At 42.9% G+C, this 23,482-nt stretch overlaps 1 protein-coding gene across 5 annotated transcripts in view; it reads right to left on the bottom strand.

The window, feature by feature from the left end:
- sbf1 (SET binding factor 1) overlaps window positions 1–23,482 on the bottom strand; it is a 174,062-nt gene that overhangs the window by 83,371 nt on the left and 67,209 nt on the right. For all 5 annotated transcript variants that reach the window (XM_060903342.1, XM_060903346.1, XM_060903344.1 and 2 more), the window contains 3 exons: window positions 18,198–18,330; window positions 17,739–17,847; window positions 17,415–17,528 (listed from right to left, as the gene is read on the bottom strand). In XM_060903342.1, the coding sequence (XP_060759325.1) occupies window positions 17,415–17,528; window positions 17,739–17,847; window positions 18,198–18,330 (356 nt within the window). The remainder of the gene's footprint in view (window positions 1–17,414; window positions 17,529–17,738; window positions 17,848–18,197; window positions 18,331–23,482) is intronic.

The raw sequence follows: 23,482 nt of genomic DNA, 5'->3' as shown, positions 1-23,482 counted from the left end.
GCCGACTCGGTGCTATGCGCCTCGTCGGCTATCAGCTCATGTACGACTCGATTTCGTGGAATAACTGTTCAATGTCAATTAGGTGCATTTATAAAAGGTGCTACCAAAAATTTCCGTCAAAAAAAACGTTTTGATCTAAAGGAAGAGTCACTACACCTAGAATGAAGGGTCATATTTAATACACAACAGTTAATATTCATGGTGATTAAAAGCGATTAAAGAAAAGTTCTGCCATTTTCCTATTGTTTTCCTGCCACTGCCTGCAAGCAGCTCCCGACTGCACAGCTGTCGATATTATTACACTTCATGCGCACTCATTAAACCTGAGACAGTGGAAATTGTTTGTTCTCTCTCTCTTTTAGGTTCTCAGTTCTACACAATAAAATGATTTCTAGTGATTTTATAGTGATGAATGCAAAAATTAATTAATTAATTAAATAAATCTCTCACAATAACACTGTCTACGCAGCCTTTCGAACTACTGGACAGTTAAAGAGAGTCTGGAATTAAAAACTACAGAACATTTGTGAGAAAGAAGAAAGAGTAGTTTCCATATAAACAAACAAACACAGAGTGTGAGTAATGTGCATTGTTTTTCATTATAACTCTGGATGTGCTTGCTGTCAATTTATCTTAGGTATTTGTAATATCGGTTGCCTGATCAGGGTATCTGCACATTTCTGATAACCAAAAATAATACTTTTTAAGGCCATTTTAAGACCTGTGAGAATAAAAAAATAAGACCACTACCGCGGGGAAAAAATATTTTTAAAAAATCAGACTCTAGGCTATCATGGTCAAAGCATATTTATATTTTAATCCGTGCATCTCCAGTTTACGAACAGAATCTTGTCTTTCCCACAAGTAAACGATTTTGCATATTCAGAATCAGGGAACATTGCCCTGAAGACGGTGCCCACGTCTTCGTTCGAATTGTAGGAGTGGTGTCGGTCAATCGTTTGCAGAACCCACAGTATTTCAGCCTTAAAGGAACAGTCCACCGTACTTCCATAATGAAATATGCTCTTATCTGAATTGAGACGAGCTGCTCCGTACCTGTCCGAGCTTTGCGCGACCTCCCAGTCAGTCAGACGCGCTGTCACTCCTGTTAGCAATGTAGCTAGGCTCAGTATGGCCAATGGTATTTTTTGGGGGTTGTAGTTAGATGCGACCAAACTCTTCCGCGTTTTTCCTGTTTACATAGGTTTATATGACCAGTGATATGAAAAGTTCAGTTACACAAATTGAAACGTAGCGATTTTCTATGCTATGGAAAGTGCGCACTATAATGACAGGCGTACTAACACCTTCTGCGCGCTTCGGCAGCGCATTGATATCTGAGCTCCGTATCAATGCACTGCCGAAGCGTGCAGAAGGTGTTAGTACGCCTGTCATTATAGCGCGGACTTTCAAGTCATAGCATAGAAAATCGCTACGTTTCAATTTGTGTAACTGAACTTGTTTCATATCACTGGTCATATAAACTTATGTAAACAGGAAAAACGCGGAAGAGTTTGGTCGCATCTAACTACAGCCCCAAAAAATACCATTGGCCATACTGAGCCTAGCTACATTGCTAACAGGAGTGACAGCGCGTCTGACTGACTGGGAGGTCGCGCAAAGCTCGGACAGGTACGGAGCAGCTCGTCTCAATTCAGATAAGAGCATATTTCATTATGGAAGTACGGTGGACTGTTCCTTTAAGTGTAGCGGTCGAGGCGAAAGCACCGAAGGCACTTGTGCTGGGAGAAGTAGGCACCGAAGGGAAAGTGGGCTTTGCGCTAACGTTTGCAACGGGTGCTGCAAACATCTGCATGGGAACTGTTGTTACCTGACTGGCGGCAAAGCGTTTATGCTTTTCCCCTTTCATGTGAGCGTCAAGGGCAGTACAGCCCATTGTTCCCAACTTTATGTCTTTCTTGCAGAGTTTACACCGAGCTTCATTTTCGGACGTTGCTTTTGACAACCAACCGCTATATTTCTGGTCCTCAAGCCACTTGTCCCAAAACTTACACTTCCCCATCCTACACGTCTGCCACGCTAAAGAAACCACTTCTTCGTCTTTTCCCACAACACTATAAGGAAAACACTGCCCCCTAAGTGTTGTGTGACGCCTGTACTTTTAGGTACAGAGCGGTCTTTTTGCCATCTTCTTGTTACACATTGATGTGCGCTGTTTGAACAACGTTAGCACGGGAAAAAAAAAAAAAAAAAAAAATATGTACAAACATATATTTGTGTGCCCCGATGAAATTTAATGCCACCCATATGGAAATTAACGCCACACTTCGAAATATTATCAAAATATAAGGCTATTTAAGGCCTTAAACGCCATATACTGTATATCAGACTTTTTCAGGATCCGCGGACACCCTGCTGATTTGTGTGGCTCCCTGATTTGTTATTGAACATGATTTGGTTTATCATGATGATCAATGACAAAAGATTTTTGCACCAGTTTACATAGCGATCTTTTCATTTGGCTTTTACCACCTGTGTGTGTGTGTGTGTGTGTGGGGGGGGGAAAAATACTGAAGAAAAACGCGCTTTTTGAGGGTGCCAATAATTCTAGAGCTACTTGTTCTCGAATGACGTATTCAGAAACGACAAAAACACAACTTGACTCATTTGCATGAAAACGAAAAGAGAAAATAAATAAAAAAAGAAAACAAAAGTTTCCATTTGTTTCTCCAGAGAGAGAAATAACAGTGCAGTGACTCCTGCCAGAGGTTTAGTGAGAGAAAGAACAGACCACTGCACTGCTGTACACACGTACACACACCATTCTCTCAGAGGCCCTAATTCTGAACTCGAAAAGCACTTAGCACTCCTCCGTACTCCTTCTTTCAGTTTCTCTGACCACATACAAGACGAAACGCAGTGCGTCTTCAGTAAAAGCACCAATTACGGCACTTAACTGGCATATGAAAGCAGATCATTCCCTCCAAATGAGACCAAAGTCTATTCCCATCGCCACAACACGCTCCGATGCACGTCAGAAAAACCCGTCTGCGCAAGCGTGCTCGTTCCCATCGGTGCGCTGACACTAAAAAAGCGAAGCCATTTCATTCCACGGCTCTAAACAACACAATTGCGATGCTTCAAAATGTGACCCATCGGAACCGAGGATGCCGCTGATGAGATTTCTGAGAAAGTCGAAACACTGAGATTTCAGGCCTGCGTCTGTCTTAAAGCAGATACGCAGAACCATGGCCTGACTTTTTGTTTATAAACGCCTTGAGACCTCAAGAATGGCACAGGAATAGTTTTAAGCGTTGACAATATATCTAATATAGTCATTTTTACGATTAAAGTGATTCGTATAGGTAGCGGTCTGAGTGAATGACCATGACGTCCGTAACATCACAGCAGGAAGTCTATCGGTCTGATCGCCATTTCCGCTATACTAAGGTGGTGTTTACATTAGACCGTATCCATCTCGTTTTCGTCGCGGATGCACTGTCCGTTCACATTAAAACGCCGGGAAACAACTCCACAGGCGGAACAACTTGAATCCGCCAGGGCCCACGTATTCAACCCAGTTCGTATCTGATCCGGTGCTGTGTAAACATTGAGGAACGAGGATACGCTGTGCTGAGCTCTAGCTGATGTCGTCATTGGACAACGTCACTGTGACATCCACCTTCCTGATTCGCTGGCGTTGGTCATGTGACGCGACTGCTGAAAAACGGCGCGGACTTTCACTTCCTGCTATTTGTCCCGAATCACTGCTCGTGCGCTATACTCGCGCGCTTTGTGAGCTGCGCAGGGCCGGAGTGCGCACCCTGCAGAGGACACTTGCTGTTCAGGGCGGAGTGATTTGGAGCGCAGGATGCCTGCGGAGCCGAGCGTATCCGTGTATTGGCGTTGCTGTGTGCATGCGAATCGTGTATTGGTGTTGCTGTGTGCACGCGAATCGTTTTAAAAACGTTAATCTGATGATCCGCTGATACGGTCTAACGTAAACCCCACCTAAAACACAGAGCTGACTGCAACGCAGATCCTCCATTTTGAGCTAATTTATCACCATGCCACTTAGATGTGTTGCTGGCGCAGGGGTTTTTCGAGAAAAATCTAGTACGAGGGCGCTCACCATGGCAAGGGAGCGAAGCGGGTGGTGCCGGTTGTCCGTCCGTCCCCCCCGCCGTGCGAAGCCTTTGAAAAATTGAGGCTACAATGGGACATTCTGAGGCTATCTGAGAGGGAAATTGTAACAAATTGTCTGTCAACATTGAAAAAGAAAGAAGTAATCATCTTCTGCCTCGGACAGTCTTTGGCTTTCTTCCGTTTCGTGCCGCGGGATGACATCTTTAAATGCCCAAGTGTCAACAAAAACAACTCGCGAACTACTTCTGTCAAAAGCTCCCGCGCCGGTGGGTGAAAGGTCATTCAGTCTCGAGAAATCTCGCTCTACAAGTCAGCTGACCTTGTATGTAACCCATGTCAAATCTCGCGAGAGCAGCTGCGACAAGTAAACAACTAAACAACATGGCGCCTCAGTCTGGAAAACGCCAATTCGGATTGTTTTTGCACCGTCTGGCGGTGTATCTACTATGACTGGAATATTTTTGGAGTAATTATAACGTATTTGATGATCAGACACATTGTCACGTGGTGTTGCTGGGATGTTTTCACAGAGAAAAGATCGTTTTGAGAAAGATTGCATGTTGTGCAGTAGCATATAAGTGCATGGCCTAAGTGTGACTTGGGGTTCAATCGGCATTTCGGTAAGGGGGCGCACGCCGAGAGTAAGAGGGCGCAGCGCCCCTGTTCCCCGGTTTAGACGAAAGCCTGTGGCGGGTGCAGCAACACGAGAAGTTCACGGGAACATTGGGCGCCTACGAAGTGGTCTCTCCTCTGCTCTGCACATTTTACTGAAGACTCGTATGAGACCTCCGATCTGTTGAGGAGCGTTGGCTATACACCCGGACTGAAAGAGGGTGCAGTACCAACAATTAAAGAAAACTACAAGGAAAGGAAAGTAAGTTCAGTTGCACCAGTTCTCCCGGAGCGTGAGCCGAGGGTTGTTGTTAAAACCCAGGATGGAACGGGATGTGACATCGCTCAGGCAGTGACCTTTCTGCAGTTGTTGCTAAAACCGGTGACGTTCCGTCCCGGGTTTTAGTAATTGCCTGAGCCGAGCAGTAATGGCGGAGTACTCAGTATGGAGAAAATGGAGAATGAGTGGACCAGCCGTCTGATTTCTCCGCTGGATATGCTCGCCTCAGCAGCAATATCTCGCCCTTACGTGGAAGAAGCAAATGAACACAGAACTGAACGAACAACTGAAAGTCAGATTGTTTCAAAACAATCGGCCACAAGGTCAGCCTTCAAGAAGCGAGAACGCAGACGGGTAAGATGCGACTCTCATTTGGATAAAAAAAACAAAAAACAAACACATTGTTTACCCGCATTTAGATTAATCCATGTAACTTGTATTGTGTGTTTAAGTTAGCGGTATAAGATTATTTAATTTGCTTCAGAATGTGATCGTCTCAGTTCATCTGATTATTTAATGAGCCTTTTACGTTTTATCAGTGAAAATGCATGCATGTACATGTATGTTGCATAAGTTATAACACCCATCCTGTTTTAATGAGAGTCAACCCACAATCAATGAAGTCAAATCAGTCTTAGTTGAGCAAGTCGGTAACGCTATTTCTTACTTTCACCATAATTTTTATTTATATGACTTTGGTCTATAGCTGTCAAAGGCCTCGGCCTTAAAACCGGTTACCGCTGTGACGTCACGCACTCAGGGCTGGCTGGCTCAGCGGGGCAGCTCGAATGCCAACTTTGCGGTCGATTTTAACTCTCAAATATATTTTTATTCCCATTTATACAGCATACAAGAGTCAAGGATGGAGATACTATCCACTCAGAAATGGGTTTAAAAATAAAGGTGCTGTGTATCTGCTTTAAGCATTTCTATGCATCCATAATGACGTTCATGCTCATTAGCTCGCCGCTCCGTGAAAAGTAACAAGCTGGAGATCCTCTTACTCCGGAGTTAAGACATGACGCTACACGTGAACAGGGAAATTCTTGTAGAAAGTAGATACACTACGACCCCGCTATAACAAACTCCATGGGTGACATCCAAATAGTTTGTTATACCGAAATGGACCCACTTGTCATGTTATACACAAAATTTTATGCACATTCTCCTGATCACAAACTTCTGAGTCATTATCACAGTTCATTGACTGAGTTAAAGGATCACAAACAGATTTCATCATCTGTTATGGAAACGACGGAGGTGACCGGTGTATTGTTGTCAATGTCTACCCGCTGACTCGCTCTGTTTTCTAAACCTTCACCATTCGGTTCATTCATGTGTTGCAAATCACAGATGATGTCATTTATGTCGCACCGCAGGGCTGGCCGAGGCAGGGGGGTATAAAAACACCGCCGGGACGCTTTAACTAGGTGTTAAGTTTCGCGGTGTCGGCAGTCATTTTGTTCTTTTACCGATCCTTTGATCACCGTTCTCGATAATTGTTAGTGACCGACACCCAAGTGAGGCTCATTAAGCCTTTGTTTTATGGCATCAAGACGTATTGTTAACTTGGCTGACTTATTTATACTACCATTCAAAAGTTTGGGGTCACTTTGAAATGTCCTTATTTTTGAAAGAAAAGCACTGTTCTTTTCAATGCAGATCACTTTAAACTAATCAGAAATCCACTCTATACATTGCTAATGTGGTAAATTACTATTCTAGCTGCAAATGTCTGGTTTTTGGTGCAATATCTCCATAGGTGTATAGAGGCCCATTTCCAGCAACTCTCACTCCAGTGTTCTAATGGTACAATGTGTTTGCTCATTGCCTCAGAAGGCTAATGGATGATTAGAAAACCCTTGTACAATCATGTTAGCACAGCTGAAAACAGTTTAGCTCTTTAGAGAAGCTATAAAACTGACCTTCCTTTGAGCAGATTGAGTTTCTGGAGCATCACATTTGTGGGGTCGATTAAATGCTCAGAAAAATGTCTTGACTATATTTTCTATTCATTTTACAACTTATGGTGGTAAATAAAAAAGTGTGACTTTTCATGGAAAACACAAAATTGTCTGGGTGACCCCAAACTTTTGAACGGTAGTGTACTTATTGTTTGTCTCTGGTAGGAGGAGGAGCTAATTGCTTAGTGTGTATGTAAGCAGGCGAATGATGGATGTAACTACGGGAAGAGTGTTTGTTTATTTACAAACGGGCATGCAAACGGTTCAAAAACATAAGACAAAAGTCAGGGTCGCGAAACGGGCAATGGTCAGATGAGACAAACAGAATGGCGGAGACAAAGATGAAAGGCAGAGGACAAATACACAAAACGTCAAAACAAGATCGACTGTGAGCTACTGCTCACTTCCGTATCCCCCCCTCCGCTCTTGCTTATATCAGAATGCAAGCGATTGAAGGAATAGATAGTTTTCACATGACGTCACAGAGTCGGGGATTCCCTAGTGGCGGCCATCTTGGGGGTCAAGCTTACCGTACGGGTCACTGAGCACACATTGTAACGCGCGAGGACAAAGTCTTCAAAAGAACCCAAGCAGGCTATTTAAAGCTAGCAATGGTGCACACCTGTTGTATTCACGGCTGTCGTAATAGGTCAAATGATGAAGTCAAGCGGAGCTTTTATGGAATTCCCACTGTACAGGAGCACGAAGGCGAGCAAACAAACTCAGCATACAAAGGAGAAATCTATGGCTTGCGAGAATCAACCGCAAGGATTATCAGCCTTCCAAACACAGCAAAGTCTGCTCTGATCATTTTATAAGTGATAAGTTGTTTAAATAAACAATCAATTGTGTTTAAGTTTGTTTTTGGAAACCAAAACATCATGTGAACAATCTCTGGAGAATGCCTACCTGGAACCGCTGAGTGTACGTTTACATTGTAATGTACACTTAATATCGCTCGTTTGTCACGTTTCTATTTGAAACTTGTCACTTCACTCACGCAAGGGTCATTTTTGAAAAACATTTTAGGTCTATTCTGTATGATTTGATTTGTGTTTGGGATGCAAACAGCACGCCTTTTGGCGGATGCCGCCTGAATCGCGCAGATCCGATTTTTTTTTTTAGGGGGGGCGTTGGAGTGTCTGATTATAATTTCACAGTAAATTCTGTATTAAAATTACTAAATAAGCAAATCCGTTACAGTCCATGAAACAGGAAGTATAAGGATGAGAAAAACAATTTAAATCGGAAAGCTGCGCACATTTGCGCAGCCCGAGCGGTGTGCAGGACTGCGCATATGTGCGCAGCTTTACGATTTAAACTGTTTTTTTTCTCATCCTTATACTTCCTGTTTCATGGACTGTGACGGATTTGCTTAATTAGTAATTTTAATACAGAATTTACTTTGAAATCATAATCAGACACTCCAACGCCCCCCCTAAAAAAAAAAAAAAAAAAAATCGGATCTGCACGATTCAGCCGTGAAAAAGGCGGCATCCGCCAAAAGGCGCGCTGTGAATATATAAAGTTGTATATATCAGACAGCCTTTAAAGTTTGATGAAGTCAGTTTCAGGCTTTGGAGCAGGCTTTGGCAGTTTCAGGCTTTGGCAGCCCTGCATAGTCACTTGAAAACACATCTTTGTCCACTTCGTAGGGGTCAATTCCCCCAATCAAGGCCAGTTTGGCTGCATACCGTTGTCGTGAGATGTCGTCTAATGTATCTATATACTTCTTCTGTTTGCTTGATTTTGTCGACATTGATCTTTATTTTAGAAAACTGACTATATAACTTCATAAATTCGTCCGAGATAACGTAGCCGGTAGTGGCGATGGTCCGTTTTGTTTGCCCCCCCAAGATGGCGGCTGAGGGGGCGTTCCCTGGAATGCTGTGACGTCAGTGAAAACTATCTATTGGACACTTATTATGAATGTTGACTTCAACAAATAATGAACCCTGAAACGAGTAAGTAAAGAGCAGTGTCTCTCCCCAGGGATTTCAAACAGCATCCTGGTAAACTGGCATTTCGAAATGGCGTCAAAATCCACCCAATATGTTTCGTATATACATTCAGTCAGTAAACAGGAAGTCGATGTGGGACAGACATGAAAACGGTATACACAGTATAGAACCCCAAGCTGAAGTATGATACCAAGTGGCTGTGATTTGTGGTTGCTGAGAAAAAGGGTGTTTCGGACAGACGAATGGACGGATGGACAGACAGAGGTCAACGAGTATAACTATATAATAACCAGAAAGGAAATACACATATATATAAGGCTTGGTCAGGGTTCTCCAGAAAATCTGAAGTAGCCAGCACGCTAATGCTGGGGGCGGGGGGTGTCTAGAGGCATGCCTCCGCCCAGAAAATTTTTAAATTTACATGCCTTCTCTGGGGTGGCATGGTGGTGTAGTGGTTAGCACTGTCACCTCACAGCAAGAAGGTCCGGGTTCGAGCCCCGGGGCCGGCGAGGGCCTTTCTGTGCGGAGTTTGCATGTTCTCCCCGTGTCCGCGTGGGTTTCCTCCGGGTGCTCCGGTTTCCCCCACAGTCCAAAGACATGCAGGTTAGGTTAACTGGTGACTCTAAATTGACCGTAGGTGTGAATGTGAGTGTGAATGGTTGTCTGTGTCTATGTGTCAGCCCTGTGATGACCTGGCGACTTGTCCAGGGTGTACCCTGCCTTTCGCCCGTACTCAGCTGGGATAGGCTCCAGCTTGCCTGCGACCCTGTAGAACAGGATAAAGCGGCTAGAGATAATGAGATGAGACATGCCTTCTCTTGGCTTCTGGTGCATTCTCTGCTCATAAATTACTCACCATTTCCTTGTAAAATACATATGAAATTTCCCTCCAGATGTGCACGCGCTTGGCTTTCTCAGTTCCCCTCTGTAGTACGCTGCCTGGCTCTGTAACATAACTACATGGTGAGCTTATTTGGTGCATGTGTAATGGACTTGATGTGCTTCTGAGTGTTGTATAGTTTTAATTTCAGCACACAATTCATTATTTGCACTTTATAAGTATGAAGCCTTAGCTAAGGGACCAGACATCGCTATGGGAACTTCGGCACTGGGTAGCTTCTGGATATACCACGACTACTCTACTCAGGTCGATGTCTCAGGACAACAGGAATGATAACGCTAAACGTTCCTATCCAACATGCTAGACTCCAGCTCGTCGATGTGTTGCACACCTGTGTCTCTGAGGAGCGTGTCGACGAATGTTGACTGTGGTCTTCCACGTGACGAGGGACCATGGGTTGGCTGCCAAGTGACTGTGTGGTGGGCAGGCGATGACTTGTCTCTGAAAACGTGATCAAGATTGAGTCGACAGATTCGAATAGTATCAGAGACTTTTGGTAGTTTACCATATAGCGTCTTGTTGTCAACTCTGTCCCTCCAGGTAAAATTTAGAACCTTCCTCAACATGCATAACATAGGTGCCATCTAGAGACATCTCTTCCTGATTGGTCAGCGACCAAGTGGAGCTTCCATACAGAAGGATCATTTCAACAGTTGCTTGGAATAACTGTATCTTTATCTTGTTTGGCATATCACTAGTCCAGATTTTGTTGAGCTTGTGTAGAGATTTCCAGGCAAGGGCTTTGCAAGTATAGACCTCTCTCTTTCTCTCTTTGTTGCACCAACAGCCAAGGTATTTAAAATCTTGATCGCCACACTCAGTCAAGGCTTGATTTATTTGCAACCCATCCATAGTGTGCAATGGTTGAACATCCACATTGAAGTACGTTGCTTTTGTCTTCAGCAGCATGATCTTTAGCATCGATTAAGGCCTGACGTTGGTTAGTTGCCGACTCATTTTCATTGTAAAGCAAGCTGAATTTGTTCCCGAGTTCGATAGTGAAACTCGAACGGGCATGCTCGTCATGTCTCAGGATTTTCCAGTCATGTCGCTTTTTGAAAGTTGGAGACTTGGTTGACCTTAAGGAAAGACGAATCCTTGCTGTAACGATTCTATGGTCGGATCCAGCTTGAATAAGCTTCCGAGTTTAGCACACTATTCCTCCACTTCGGGTTTACTAGGATGTAGTCAACAAGATAACGGTTCCCTTTAGGGACCTCAAACGTCCAAAGCTTACCAGTTCTCTTTTCAAAAGTAGTATTTGTTAGCCTGGCAAGCCAGACTAAATGTGAATATTTAGTCTGGCCTCGATCCGTAGACATTTCCGACGGGGGTGGGTAGGGACAACCCGCTGTCTTTCAAACTGTCTCTGTGCGTATAGGCCAACGCTCTGACCAATCAGCGCAACAGTGACTGTGACATAGTCAGAGAGACAGAAAGCAGTGGGGGAGGCCTTGAAATAAATAATTTTTCAAAATGCGTATTAATTAATAAACAGGTTCTAGATATTAAGAAGTTTGGAGATAATGACCACAAGTTTGGAGTCTGTACCACATACTTAACATACACTCTTATTTTTTTTCAAGTGTTTTTCAAGGGTTTGCTTAAACTGTTTTTGAGAGTTTTTATTTAGTGGTGTTTGGTGAAATAATTTCCCTTAAATTTAAAATAACGGGAAAATAAGAAACAATCAAAAAGTAATGTTTCAAAGCTGTTTATTAATTCTTCGTACTGCACAAACTAGCCCCATCCTTTTGGCTACGAGAGGAGCCAGCTGGTAGATCAGACTTTTGCCATAGCCGGTCGGCAAAACAGCGAAAATGTCCTTCTTGAAAAGGAATGAGCGGAGAGCCTCTTCCTGCTGATGTTTCAATGAAAACTCCAAGTCTAATTCTTCTAAAACTGATTCCAAAGCGGAGTCAAACGCGCGCTGTTCACTAGCGGTAGCCATCTTTCCTGCTGTGCTTTCTCCAGCGTCGCGCAGCTTTGTCGTCACTCCTGCAAAAGCCCGCCCAAAGAATCCAAACAAAAACCTTGCGTTGTGATTGGCGGGCACGATTTGATGCCCGGGGTGTTTTTGTTTATATGGTGCGAGGCTAGACCCATTCGCTAGGCAAAAATATTTTTGGCCGCTAGGCGGGTGGGTCTAGTTTACTAGGCTAAGTATTTGTAATACACAAATTCTTTTCACAAGCAAGATCTACAAGCCTGCTGCCATTCTCATTCGTCTTTTTATCAAAGGCGAACCTCACGTGGCAGACACTTATCTTGGCGTTCCAATCACCCATCAGTGAAAGGAAGTTGTGCTTTGGCGTTTGGTCCACGGTGTTTCGGATTTGTTCATGAAAGGAACCTGTTGCCTCTTGGTTTAACCTGCTGGTTGTAGGTGCATAAACTGATACCAAAGTGACCTTGGGATTTCCAGCAAAAGTGGCTTTAATAACTCTGAGACTTTGATAACTTCAGAGGGATTTTTCTGCTTTGCTGTTCAAAACAAAACCAACTCCACTGACTGAAGCTTGGGAACTGTTTCTCCATGCTGAGGAGGTGACTAGAAGATGTCCACCAGCGATGTACTCGTATTTAATCTCCTCCTTATGTACACGACAATGTTCTTGTATTGCTATAATCATAGGCGCCAACTTCATGCCAACATTGGGGGGTCAGAATTATGTTCTTGCACCGTGACGTCATGACGTCGGCAGTGTATGTAGTTGAATATCAAAGACTCAGTTGTAAGTCATTTTCATTCATTACTATTCACCGTTGCAAGTGGGAAGCGCCCATTTTAACGATAACTTATGATGCATTAAAAAAATCTCACGACTTTAAACATTGTATGAAACACAGTTTATTCAATAAACAAATTTAGTTTAATGCAATTTTCTTTGAGATGAATTCGGCAGACAACTGACAAGAATAGTGCAAAAAAAAAAACGTGCACCATACTCCATAAAAAGGCTTAAGCGCGTTAAACTCATATATCCTCATCGGCTTTAACACAGACTTCAGTGTCCAAATTCTGCACAACATGATCACCTTCATTGCTGGTGGCTGCCGGCCTACTGGTTCGGATAATCCACTTGTCCATTTTGCTTCATTTCTATGTTCACTGTTCAGTGAAAACGGTTGCGGGAGGCCACACAGAACTTTTCGCCTCAGTAGTGCTGCCTTGGTTGCTACGCAACGAACCATTTTATTTATGGTTTTTTTTTTTTGCCTGGGCCGCATAGGCCTAGTGCTACGCAGTGTAAATTTTGCGGAGTGCAACCTGTCAATCACTCACTGCCAGCCACTGGAATATTGCAAGCGGAAAAGGGGGCGGGTCATGTCCGATCATAACATTTTAGGTGACGTTTCTATAGATTACTTATTTTGCATTCAAAGCTAGGCTATTATTTGTTTAGTTGGTTTCAATCGTCAGTTAACATGAATTCATCTGTACTGTTTACTACTTTTTCACGTTTCATTATTGGGGTGTTTTTGCCCCCCCAACTTTATCTTTGGGGGGTCAAAAAGGTCCGTGCCCCCCCGCAGATGGCGCCAGTGGCTATAATACAGATGTCGTGTTTGTCCATGTCATGTATGAGTTCATGGATTCTCCAATTGTCTTTAGCCTGTTAAAGGTTGCTATTTTTAAAGTCTTTTTTTTTTTTTGGTTTTATTAAAAAAAGCTGGTACTAGCAGCGCATCAGGAATTTCGCGCCTTTGCAGGTTTGGCGAAGTTCCGTCATTAGAGTCAGTAAGCTGACTGATATTGCTTTCTTCCACTTGGTTACCACTGACGACTTCCAGTGGCGAGTCTATACTATCAATAACGTTCATCACCGTCATTCCTTACGTTTGCCAAGAGTCTCGAAGTGTGCTGGCAAGAACTACACTTCAACCATGGTGTTCAGCTTGCTCAATACAGATATGAAAATAACAATTCCTCGATATGAAAATAGTAATTATGATTTATATGTACAAACCTGCAGAAAACATGGACTTTACATTTATTTGGCCTACGGAAGGTTTTAGGTTCTTCTTCGGTGGCATTTTGTGAAAACTGAGTGGAATAGACTGCAACTACCACCAACTGCGTCTTTACCGTCTGCTATGGCGTGGTCACGTGGTCCGGCTCAGCCAATCAGAGCGCGAGAATCGATCAACAAATATGGTTTCGCTTCCAGACCCAAGTCGAAGACAATTTTGTGGTGGAATAATTGGATTTGCAGCAAATTATGGGCAGTGGAGAGGATAGAAATAAAAAACTTGAACAGTGAAAGGCAAGTTTTTATTTTTTTATGGGATCAAGTAGCTGGCGCAGAAAACCACTGGTGCTTGTGGACATCTCTGCTTGGTAATGTGAGACACTAGGTATCGCATGTATACTTCGCTAAGTGTGTGTTTAGAAAGTCCTTATAAGCGCACGCTGTGATTGTGCTCTAATCTGGAACAGGCGCATGGTAATTAGGCCTCACAGCGTTGCACGCTCCAACTGCCAACACTCATGGATGTGAGACAGTGATTTTATTTATTTATTTTATTTTTTTAAGACTCCGAATCCTTGTCACTAAAGGTAGGGGACCATGAACTTAATTTGTTATCGATGAAAATTTGCAGTAAATGAGTTCATTTTAGCAGGGTTGCAGTTTATAACAAATAAATTGCTCAGATTCTTACACATACTTTTTTTGTATTGAACACTTTCCAAAAACGCATGTTAATTTACACAAATGAGGCTTTAAGACTCATTAACTATGCATACATTCGTATACGAAATAAATACAAAAATCTATTTAATGCAGTTATGTAAGCCATACATTATGAATACAGACTTCAAATATTTATTTATATGACTATGACCAAATGGTCCTTTCTATCTGTAGTGTGTTTGCTTTAAGGCAATAAAATTTAAACTATTTCCTTAAATCTTCCTGCTCTGGATGGTAAATGAATCCCCAAAAAAATTCCCCATGTTTATATTTAAAAAAAAAAAAAAAAAACTCTCCTACCACTGTTCCTTGTTTGTACACGAGTTCAAAATGTATAGTGAACTTTATATCACCACCATAAAAAAAAAACCCCAGCGAGTTATCTTTTTACAGTAAATCCTATGCGGGAAGAAAGAGCCGAGTCACGTGCCGTGGAGTTTAATTGCAGTTGGCACAAAGCCTCTGTGCTTATCAAGATGAGTGTTTATACAAGAAAACATTTCTTTTCCTGTGAAACCTGCAGAGTCATGAATAGACTATAAAACAGGGTGCACTGCATTGTTTCGTTCGATAGGGTGTGTGAATTTGCAAAAAAAACACTGAAACGACTCGTAGTAGGTACTAACAAGATCGACTGTCAGCTACTGCTCACTTCCGTACCCCCCCCCCTTCTCGCTTATATCAGAATGCAAGCGATCGAAGGAATAGGACACTTATTATGAATGATGACTTCAACAAATAATGAACCCTGAAACGAGTAAGTAAAGAGCAGTGTCTCTCCCCAGGGATTTCAAATAGCATCCTGCTAAACTGTTATTTTGAAATAGCATTTTGCTTCTTGAAATAGCGTCAAAATCCACCCTATATGTTTCGTAAATACATTCAGTCGGTAAACAGGAAGTCGATGTGCGACAGACCTGAAAATGGTATACACGGTATAGAACCCCAAGCTGAACCTCAGTACCAAATATCAAGCAGTTGTGATTTGGAGTTGCTGAGGAAAATTTTGTAAATCCATGTTATATGTTTCGTAAAGACATTCAGTCAGTAAACAGGAAGTCGATGTGCGACAGACCTGAAAACGGTACACATGGTATAGAACCCCAAGCTGAAGCTCTGTACCAAATATCAAGCAGCTGTGATTTGGAGCTGCTGAGAAAAGCGTGAGGAAAATTTCATAAATCCACGCCATATGTCTCGTTAACACATTCAGTCGGTAAACAGGAAGTCGATGTGCGACAGACCTGAAAACGGTATACACGGTATAGAACCCCAAGCTGAAGCTCGGTACCAAATATCAAGCACTTGTGATTTGGAGCTGCTGAGAAAAGTGTGAGGAAAATTTCTTAAATCCACGCCATATGTCTCGTTAACACATTCAGTCGGTAAACACGAAGTTGATGTGCGACAGACCTGAAAACGGTACACACGGTATAGAACCCCAAGCTGAAGCTCGGTACCAAATATCAAGCAGTTGTGATTTGGAGTTGCTGAGGAAAATTTTGTAAATCCATGTTACATGTTTCGTAAAGACATTCAGTCAGTAAACAGGAAGTCGATGTGCGACAGACCTGAAAACGGTATACACGGTATAGAACCCCAAGCTGAAGCTCGGTACCAAATATCAAGCACTTGTGATTCGGAGCTGCTGAGAAAAGTGTGAGGAAAATTTCATAAATCCACGCCATATGTCTGGTTAACACATTCAGTCGGTAAACAGGAAGTCGATGTGCGACAGACCTGAAAACGGTATACACGGTATAGAACCCCAAGCTGAAGCTCGGTACCAAATATCAAGCAGTTGTGATTTGGAGCTGCTGAGAAAAGTGTGAGGAAAATTTCTTAAATCCACGCCATATATCTCGTTAACACATTCAGTCGGTAAACAGGAAGTCGATGTGCGACAGACCCGAAAACGGTATACACGGTATAGAACCCCAAGCTGAAGCTCCGTACCAAATATCAAGCAGTTGTGATTTGGAGCTGCTGAGAAAAGCGTGAGGAAAATTTTGTAAATCCATGTTACATGTTTCGTAAATACATTCAGTCGGTAAACAGGAAGTCGATGAGGGGACAGACCTGAAAACACGGTATAGAACTCCAAGCTGAAATTTGGTACCAAGTGGCTATGATTTGTGGTGGATGAGAAAAAGGGGTGTTTCGGATGGATGGAAATACGGAGATACGGACGGATGGACAGAGGTAAACCAGTATTCCCCTCTCCTTTAGAGCTTTATCTCATCTCATCTCATTATCTCTCGCCGCTTTATCCTGTTCTACAGGGTCGCAGGCAAGCTGGAGCCTATCCCAGCTGACTACGGGTGAAAGGCGGGGTACACCCTGGACAAGTCGCCAGGTCATCACAGGGCTGACACATAGACACAGACAACCATTCACACTCACATTCACACCTACGGTCAATTTAGAGTCACCAGTTAACCTAACCTGCATGTCTTTGGGGGAAACTGTGGGGGAAACCGGAGCACCCGGAGGAAACCCACGCGGACACGGGGAGAACATGCAAACTCCGCACAGAAAGGCCCTCGCCGGCCCCGGGGCTCGAACCCGGACCTTCTTGCTGTGAGGCGACAGCGCTAACCACTACACCACCGTGACGCCCGGGGATATATTTAAAAAAAAAAAAAAAAGCCCTTCGACGTGTGTGGTGGAGCACGTGGTGAGACCGGGAACGACTAGCGCACACTGTAATTACAGCACTAAGTTTAAACACTGCTACACACCAAATAAACATTTTCTTGTTACTGAACTATGAATAGAAAATGAATTTCCTGGACATGAACTGATGTGTCCTTCTGCACTGTACTGTGTGTTATAACAGACACTCGGAGTTTGTGTGTTAGCGATATGAAGATGTCAGTGATGATGCGTTACCATGGAGAGGACCGTCTGTGTGTGCTGCAGAAGAGGCTCAGGCAGCAGAGATATGTGGACGCACTCCGGGATGGTCACGGTGCCTCCGTCCAGGTCTGCAATGATCACGTCCAACTGGACAAACCACAACACACACACACACACTGATGTTAATCATCACTTCACGGACATACTCGAGAATTTAAAAATTAGCCAGAGCAATTAATCGTGTGCCATTTCAAATCAAACAGTTTGTCCATAACATGCAGCTCTTTCTTTCAGGTTCATGACCGATCGATATGGACATTAGATTTTCGATACGGAGAAGGACGAGCAGCTTTGTACCAGCTCCTGAGTCTCGGAGCGGAAGAACGAGTTGACTCCGATGATGAACGGTGTCGGGGTGCTGAGGACTTCCAGGAGCTTCCCGGGCAGGATGGGGACATACGTGAAGCTGAGGAAGAAAAAAAAAAAAAAAGAACAGTGAGATGTTTTGAAGATGCATCAAATGGTGCATTTCATTAAAAAAAAAAAAAACACAGAACGCTGAAGTTACAGTAAAATATAATCATTTTTGGTTTCATTATGACTTCCAAGTCTCACTCAACCATCAATCAGTATTTTATAACCGTTTTATTCCCTAACTACCGTAACAGATGGATACCAGATGCCAAGAATCATGAGTGTGGGGATTTTTCATCAATGCAAATAAATGAAAGCAAACCATCTCCCCTTTGAGAAGCAATTTCAAGAGGTTTCATGGAAATGGAAGAAATCCCCAAACTCACGAAAGTGGACCCACACCTGTATTTGAGCGGGAACATGATGGCCAGCAGAGCTCGACAGGCGTCGGTGAGCCGCTGGTAGCTCCTGGACAGGAACAGGATCTTGTGTTCCGTTAGAGCGGCACAGAACAGATAGAGAACGTTCACGATACCTGCACACAGACAGAGAAACAACAAACGTGAAGGATATTTTGTGTATAGAAATTGGCTTGGCCACAGACGGGAACTGTCAGGGCTTCCGAGGCCTTCAGAGAAGCCCAAACATATCAGCATTTAAATTGTTATATTGAGTTTCTTTCGTTCTTTAATTGCTTTCATTATAATTATTCTCTTCTAATTCAACCTCACTTTCGATCAAATTTGCTTCAGAAATGAAAGGGTTACTGTTCTGATATTTTTCTGAACATTTAAGGAAAATACAAATACAAAACGTATTAGTCAATCATTCTTAAAAATATTAAACGTAGGCTGCCTTTCAAATTTTTCAAGTGGAGGTCATAAAAAGAATTTTCCCCCCCGACAGCCAATTAGTTTTGTTTAGTGGACCGAAAGCTACTGAATTCGAATCACAGACTTATGTTCAATTTATATAGCGCCTTTCTCAAAACCCAAGGTCGCTTTACAATAATAGGCAGGAAAAAGAAAAGAAAAAAGTCCACCAAATAGAGGTCAGGATATCATTCCAGTGGTGTAGCAGCCACAGTCCCACCAAAAGGCGCACAAAAACAAGTCCCACATCTCCAGCACAGCCGCCGTGACGCCGCCAGCAGCATCGCTCGAACACCACGCCATGGATCCACAAAGTGAGCACAGAAGCACCGCCATGCAAAGCGCTGGCATGTCCCAAACCGCCTGCACAGCCGCCGCGACGCCACCGAGCAACATCTCTTGCAACATCACGCCAAGCATTAAAGCACAGAGCGCTGGACAACCACGATGTAAAAAAAAAAAAAAGAGCAACGAGCTCACTGCAGTCCATAGCTGGGAGCACCCACAGCGAACCAAGGCCTGGAGGGAACCGACGCCCAAAACTGGGTCCGGACCTACACCACAACCGGCGGCCAAAACCACTCAAACAATCATCAAACACAGAAAAAAGAAATAAAATTAAAATAAAAAAGGAGAGAAAATAAAATTAAAAACGCTCCGGTGAGTTGAATTTTATTAGTTTTTGTTTTAAAAATAGAACAATTAATGAATTTCTCTCCACGTGGCCCTAAATTCTCAGCTATTTTTTCCTGCTTCACCATGACCCAATACAAGATACTACATCATGCATCACGTGGTGGGCTTTCCCCGTTCGCACAAGGCATTGTGGGATACAAACTTGAAACAGGAGAGAAAAATGGAGGACGTGAGTATGAGAATGAAACGTGAAAGACCGACTACAATAACGGAAAGAAAGCGAGAAGAAAAGACGTTACGTTATATACGAAGGAAAGGAAGCGCAGGACCAAACTAATAAATATCGGCGCTCAGCGAGCACCTCGGTGTGATCAGCTGTTCGTTTAGCGACAGAATGATGGAACTGTCAGTGCACGCTCAAAGGTAAACCTGCGCATGCGCACACACACGGACTTCCTCTGTCTGCTTGACTGCGCGAAGCGAGCGATTTCATGCACATTATTTGCTTTAATCCCCTCAATTTAAATAACTTCCCAGCCACAGAATGGCCTGTTTTGTTTTGTTTTTTAGATATTACAGAAATAAAACAATCACACTCCGAGCCTAATCTAGGAATTTGAAAATAGGGGACAGATCCCTATATAGACAAAATGAATAGAGTGCTCCGAGATGATGCTAAAAATAGTAACACTGCGGTCTGCGCGGCCATCTTGGAAGTCACTCGCTCCAGAGCGCTCATAGAGTACACATCATAGAGTACACATTCGCCGATTCGTTTCCGCGTTAGAGGGCTTAGAAGCTTGGATTTTTTAAGAATTTAGACATCTGAAGTGATGGAGCACTACTGTGAAAGTTTAGATAAGCAGGCACGGGAGCGTTATGCTGAGAAGGTACGTTTCATTGGGAATGTAGATCCATACACTGTTAGTGAGAAGGAATGGAAAGCTGACCCCAGCTTGTTGCCGCATGTGACATACATCGATCTTGTGAACTATCTAGTGCTTCACCCAAGTCCATTTTGTGAACTAAAGCATGTGTACATAAGCATTACTAGGCCTAGATCTTAAATGCCATTTGATGCAACAATGCACTGCAGTAGACATAAGCTACCTAATGTGACAAATACCGTATTTTCTGGACTATAAGCCGCTACTTTTTTCCTAGGTTTTGAACCATGCGGCTTATACAAAGGTGCGGCTATTCTGTGGATTTTTCTTCCACCGCTAGGGGCGCTCTAACCGGAAGTAGAATCAAAAATAAGATAGACGAAAAATCAATGCAAAGAAGAATTAGCAGATCTTTAGCAGATAGAACACGCACGACAAATTACTAACTGGTAATTATTTTCAAATCCAGCGAAGATGATTAAAGTGACTTGTGGTTTCAAACACAGGAGAAATGAAGGTAAATAAATACCGGTTATTTTCTCTTGGTTCTGTTCCGTTTTAATCAGCAAAGTTGCTGCCGTGTTAAAAGGCACTGTTCGGAAAGAATCTGTTCAGGTACATACGTGTACATTTACAGTACAAAATCATTCTGTACATGCAGTAAATATCAACATAGATATCTGCGGCTTATAGCCCGGTGCGGCTTGTATATCTTTTTTTAAATTTTTTTAAAAAAATAGAGCGGATGCGGCTTATATACAGGTGCGCTCTATAGTCCAGAAAATACGGTATATCCATTAATCATTGCTGAAAGTACATAGAAAAGATAATAGTTTGTATCACATTTATTTTAGTAACTATGAAATTCAAGACAATATTAACCTACCTGTCACAAAGTGATCAGAACAAATCCGGATACAGTCAAGTTGTCCTAAATTTGATCAGTTGATGGCAGCCAGCCACTGTCGTCTCCTCCGTTTGCTTTTCTCCTGTGCTGCAATTCCCTGGTTAGTCACGACTTTAGGGAGTCTGTGGAAGCTTTTGCTACTCTTTTCCCCCCGGCTACTACAGCCAACAATGACACACGTATTCGGCATTGTCACCCCTTTTTGCTTCGCTGAACAACAACAATGCACTGACACAGCGAGCTTTGACTTCCAATATGGCCGCCGCTGGGTTCGCGCTGACCTCGAAGCACTCTATAGATACGCGATATCACTCTCGTGCCCAAAAAGTGGATGTGTGACAGACAGATAAAAAAAAACGCGTATTACGCGCCCTAGATTAGGCTCTGACCAGGGCTCGAAATTAACTTTTTTCTTTGTGTCCCCCAGTGGTCCCGAATTCTGTGTTGTATTGTCCCGAATGGAAGCAATAGTGTCCCCATTTTTTTCCTCTCTGAAATAACCAGTGGTTAATATTATCATATGAAGTTACTATTATATTTGTAACTATGCGATTTTGAACCCTTTAGATCATTTTTACAATAAGTCACAAAACACAAGTGACACATGTCCTATACATCATCTACTTCAAAATTACAGTTATTGCATTTTCAGTTTATTAAACTTTGGCGATCTCACTGTATGAATAGATACCCGTTTATTTAACGGGGCCAACTAGCTCATTCAGAAAATGTTTCAACTCCCTACATCTGCAGTACACTTTAGTTGAAAATAAGACCCCTTTTATGTTCATTTCATCTACTTATACCTTGAATATCTGTTGGCATATATAAGGCCAACTTATCATTTTCACCATTACCGTTATCCATTTTTATGTAATATACCTGTTGCCCCATTCAGAGATGTTTTGAAAGCCATCAGCCATACCATCAATGGATGAAATGCCCTTGATCAAGGCACCTACCCCAACATTGCTACAGGGACTGTAACACTGTAAAAAACTGTAAAGTCACTTTGGATAAAAGTGTCATATCGTATAAGTGCAAACAAAGCAATGTAATGCAAGTTTTTTTTATTGTAACCTTTAGTCATAGAAATCATTTACATTATTTACAGTGACTTTTCTGATTTTGCAGTCACAGCGCAGCCACGTTTATAATGGCAGTCTATGGGGCTGAGCGCCCGTCCTCTCCTCACTTTCAGCCTTCTCATGCAAAAACTCGTTTTTAACTCACTCTAGTGACCTCAATTTTTACACTACAGACAAAAAAATTACATCGTGTTCAGGAGAGCCTTGTGGCACTCAATGTGAAAGAATTTTGTGACTATCTCCTTTCGTTTTCGTGTAAATCCCCGTTGTTTGGAGGGAGCGCTCTGAGCAATTACTGCCCTTTCTGTGTCTCTCAGCGCAGCGTGCGGGTGGGGGAGGGGCTGCTTGCTTTCACACACACACACAGCTCCCTCTCAGACACACACAGGCTTGTCGCCTCAACGCAAATCATTCATTCACAGAGTGCAGCTCAGGCCCTGCAATTGTGACTGCTACGCGCACTGCATCACTCTCACAATTTCCCCCATGTAGAACTTTTTTTCTAGATCTATTTTTTTCCATTGTCCCGGGATTGTCCCAGATATGATAATTTTGTGTCCCGATGACATTTTTTATGGTCCCCGGGACGTCGGGACACCGTTAGTTTCGAGCGCTGGCTCTGACTAGGGCTGGGAATCGATCCGGATTTCCTGGATCGATTCGATTTCGATTCATTAGGTCACGATCCGATTCGATCCACGATTCGATCCGATCCGATTCGATATCGATTCATGTACATATTGCTGTATTGTCACTTTAAAACTTTTAAATAAAAACTGACCCTATTGACAAACAGCTCCACGTCTGTTTGTGCTTGTATCTGTGTATGTGTAAGAGGGACACACAGAGAGACAAGAGTTCAAGTTTGAAAGAAAGCTTATTTATTTTGGAATGAAACATATCCAGGTTTTATTTGAAGTCTAAATCAAAATTATGACATTTGGTGGCCCTCTTTTAGTTAAATAACATACCCAGGTCTGGGTTTCTGACCACAAAAAAATAGCTCATCAGTCACGAAATTATGTTTGACTGATAAGTCTCAGAGTGTAACAAACTATGACATTTGGTGGCCCTCTTCTAGTTAAATAACATACCCAGGTCTGGGTTTCTGACCACACAAAAAAAATAGCTCATCGGTCAAGAAATTACTGTCTCGCTTAGATGTTTTCGGCTGGGCAAGACGTAGCGTGGCTCTAACCTCTTTACTAGTAGCCTAAACCCAGCATTTTCGACTACGCTGTAGGGGCAGAGGTCTTTACAAATAAAGATCCCGACTCCCTCTGTAAGGCTCATAGCA

The sequence above is a fragment of the Neoarius graeffei genome, chromosome 21, assembly GCF_027579695.1.
Source record: "Neoarius graeffei isolate fNeoGra1 chromosome 21, fNeoGra1.pri, whole genome shotgun sequence".
Classification (NCBI taxonomy): Eukaryota; Metazoa; Chordata; class Actinopteri; order Siluriformes; family Ariidae; genus Neoarius; species Neoarius graeffei.
The sequence above is the reverse complement of the archived record's forward strand: the minus strand, read 5'-3'. Positions and strand labels throughout refer to the sequence as shown.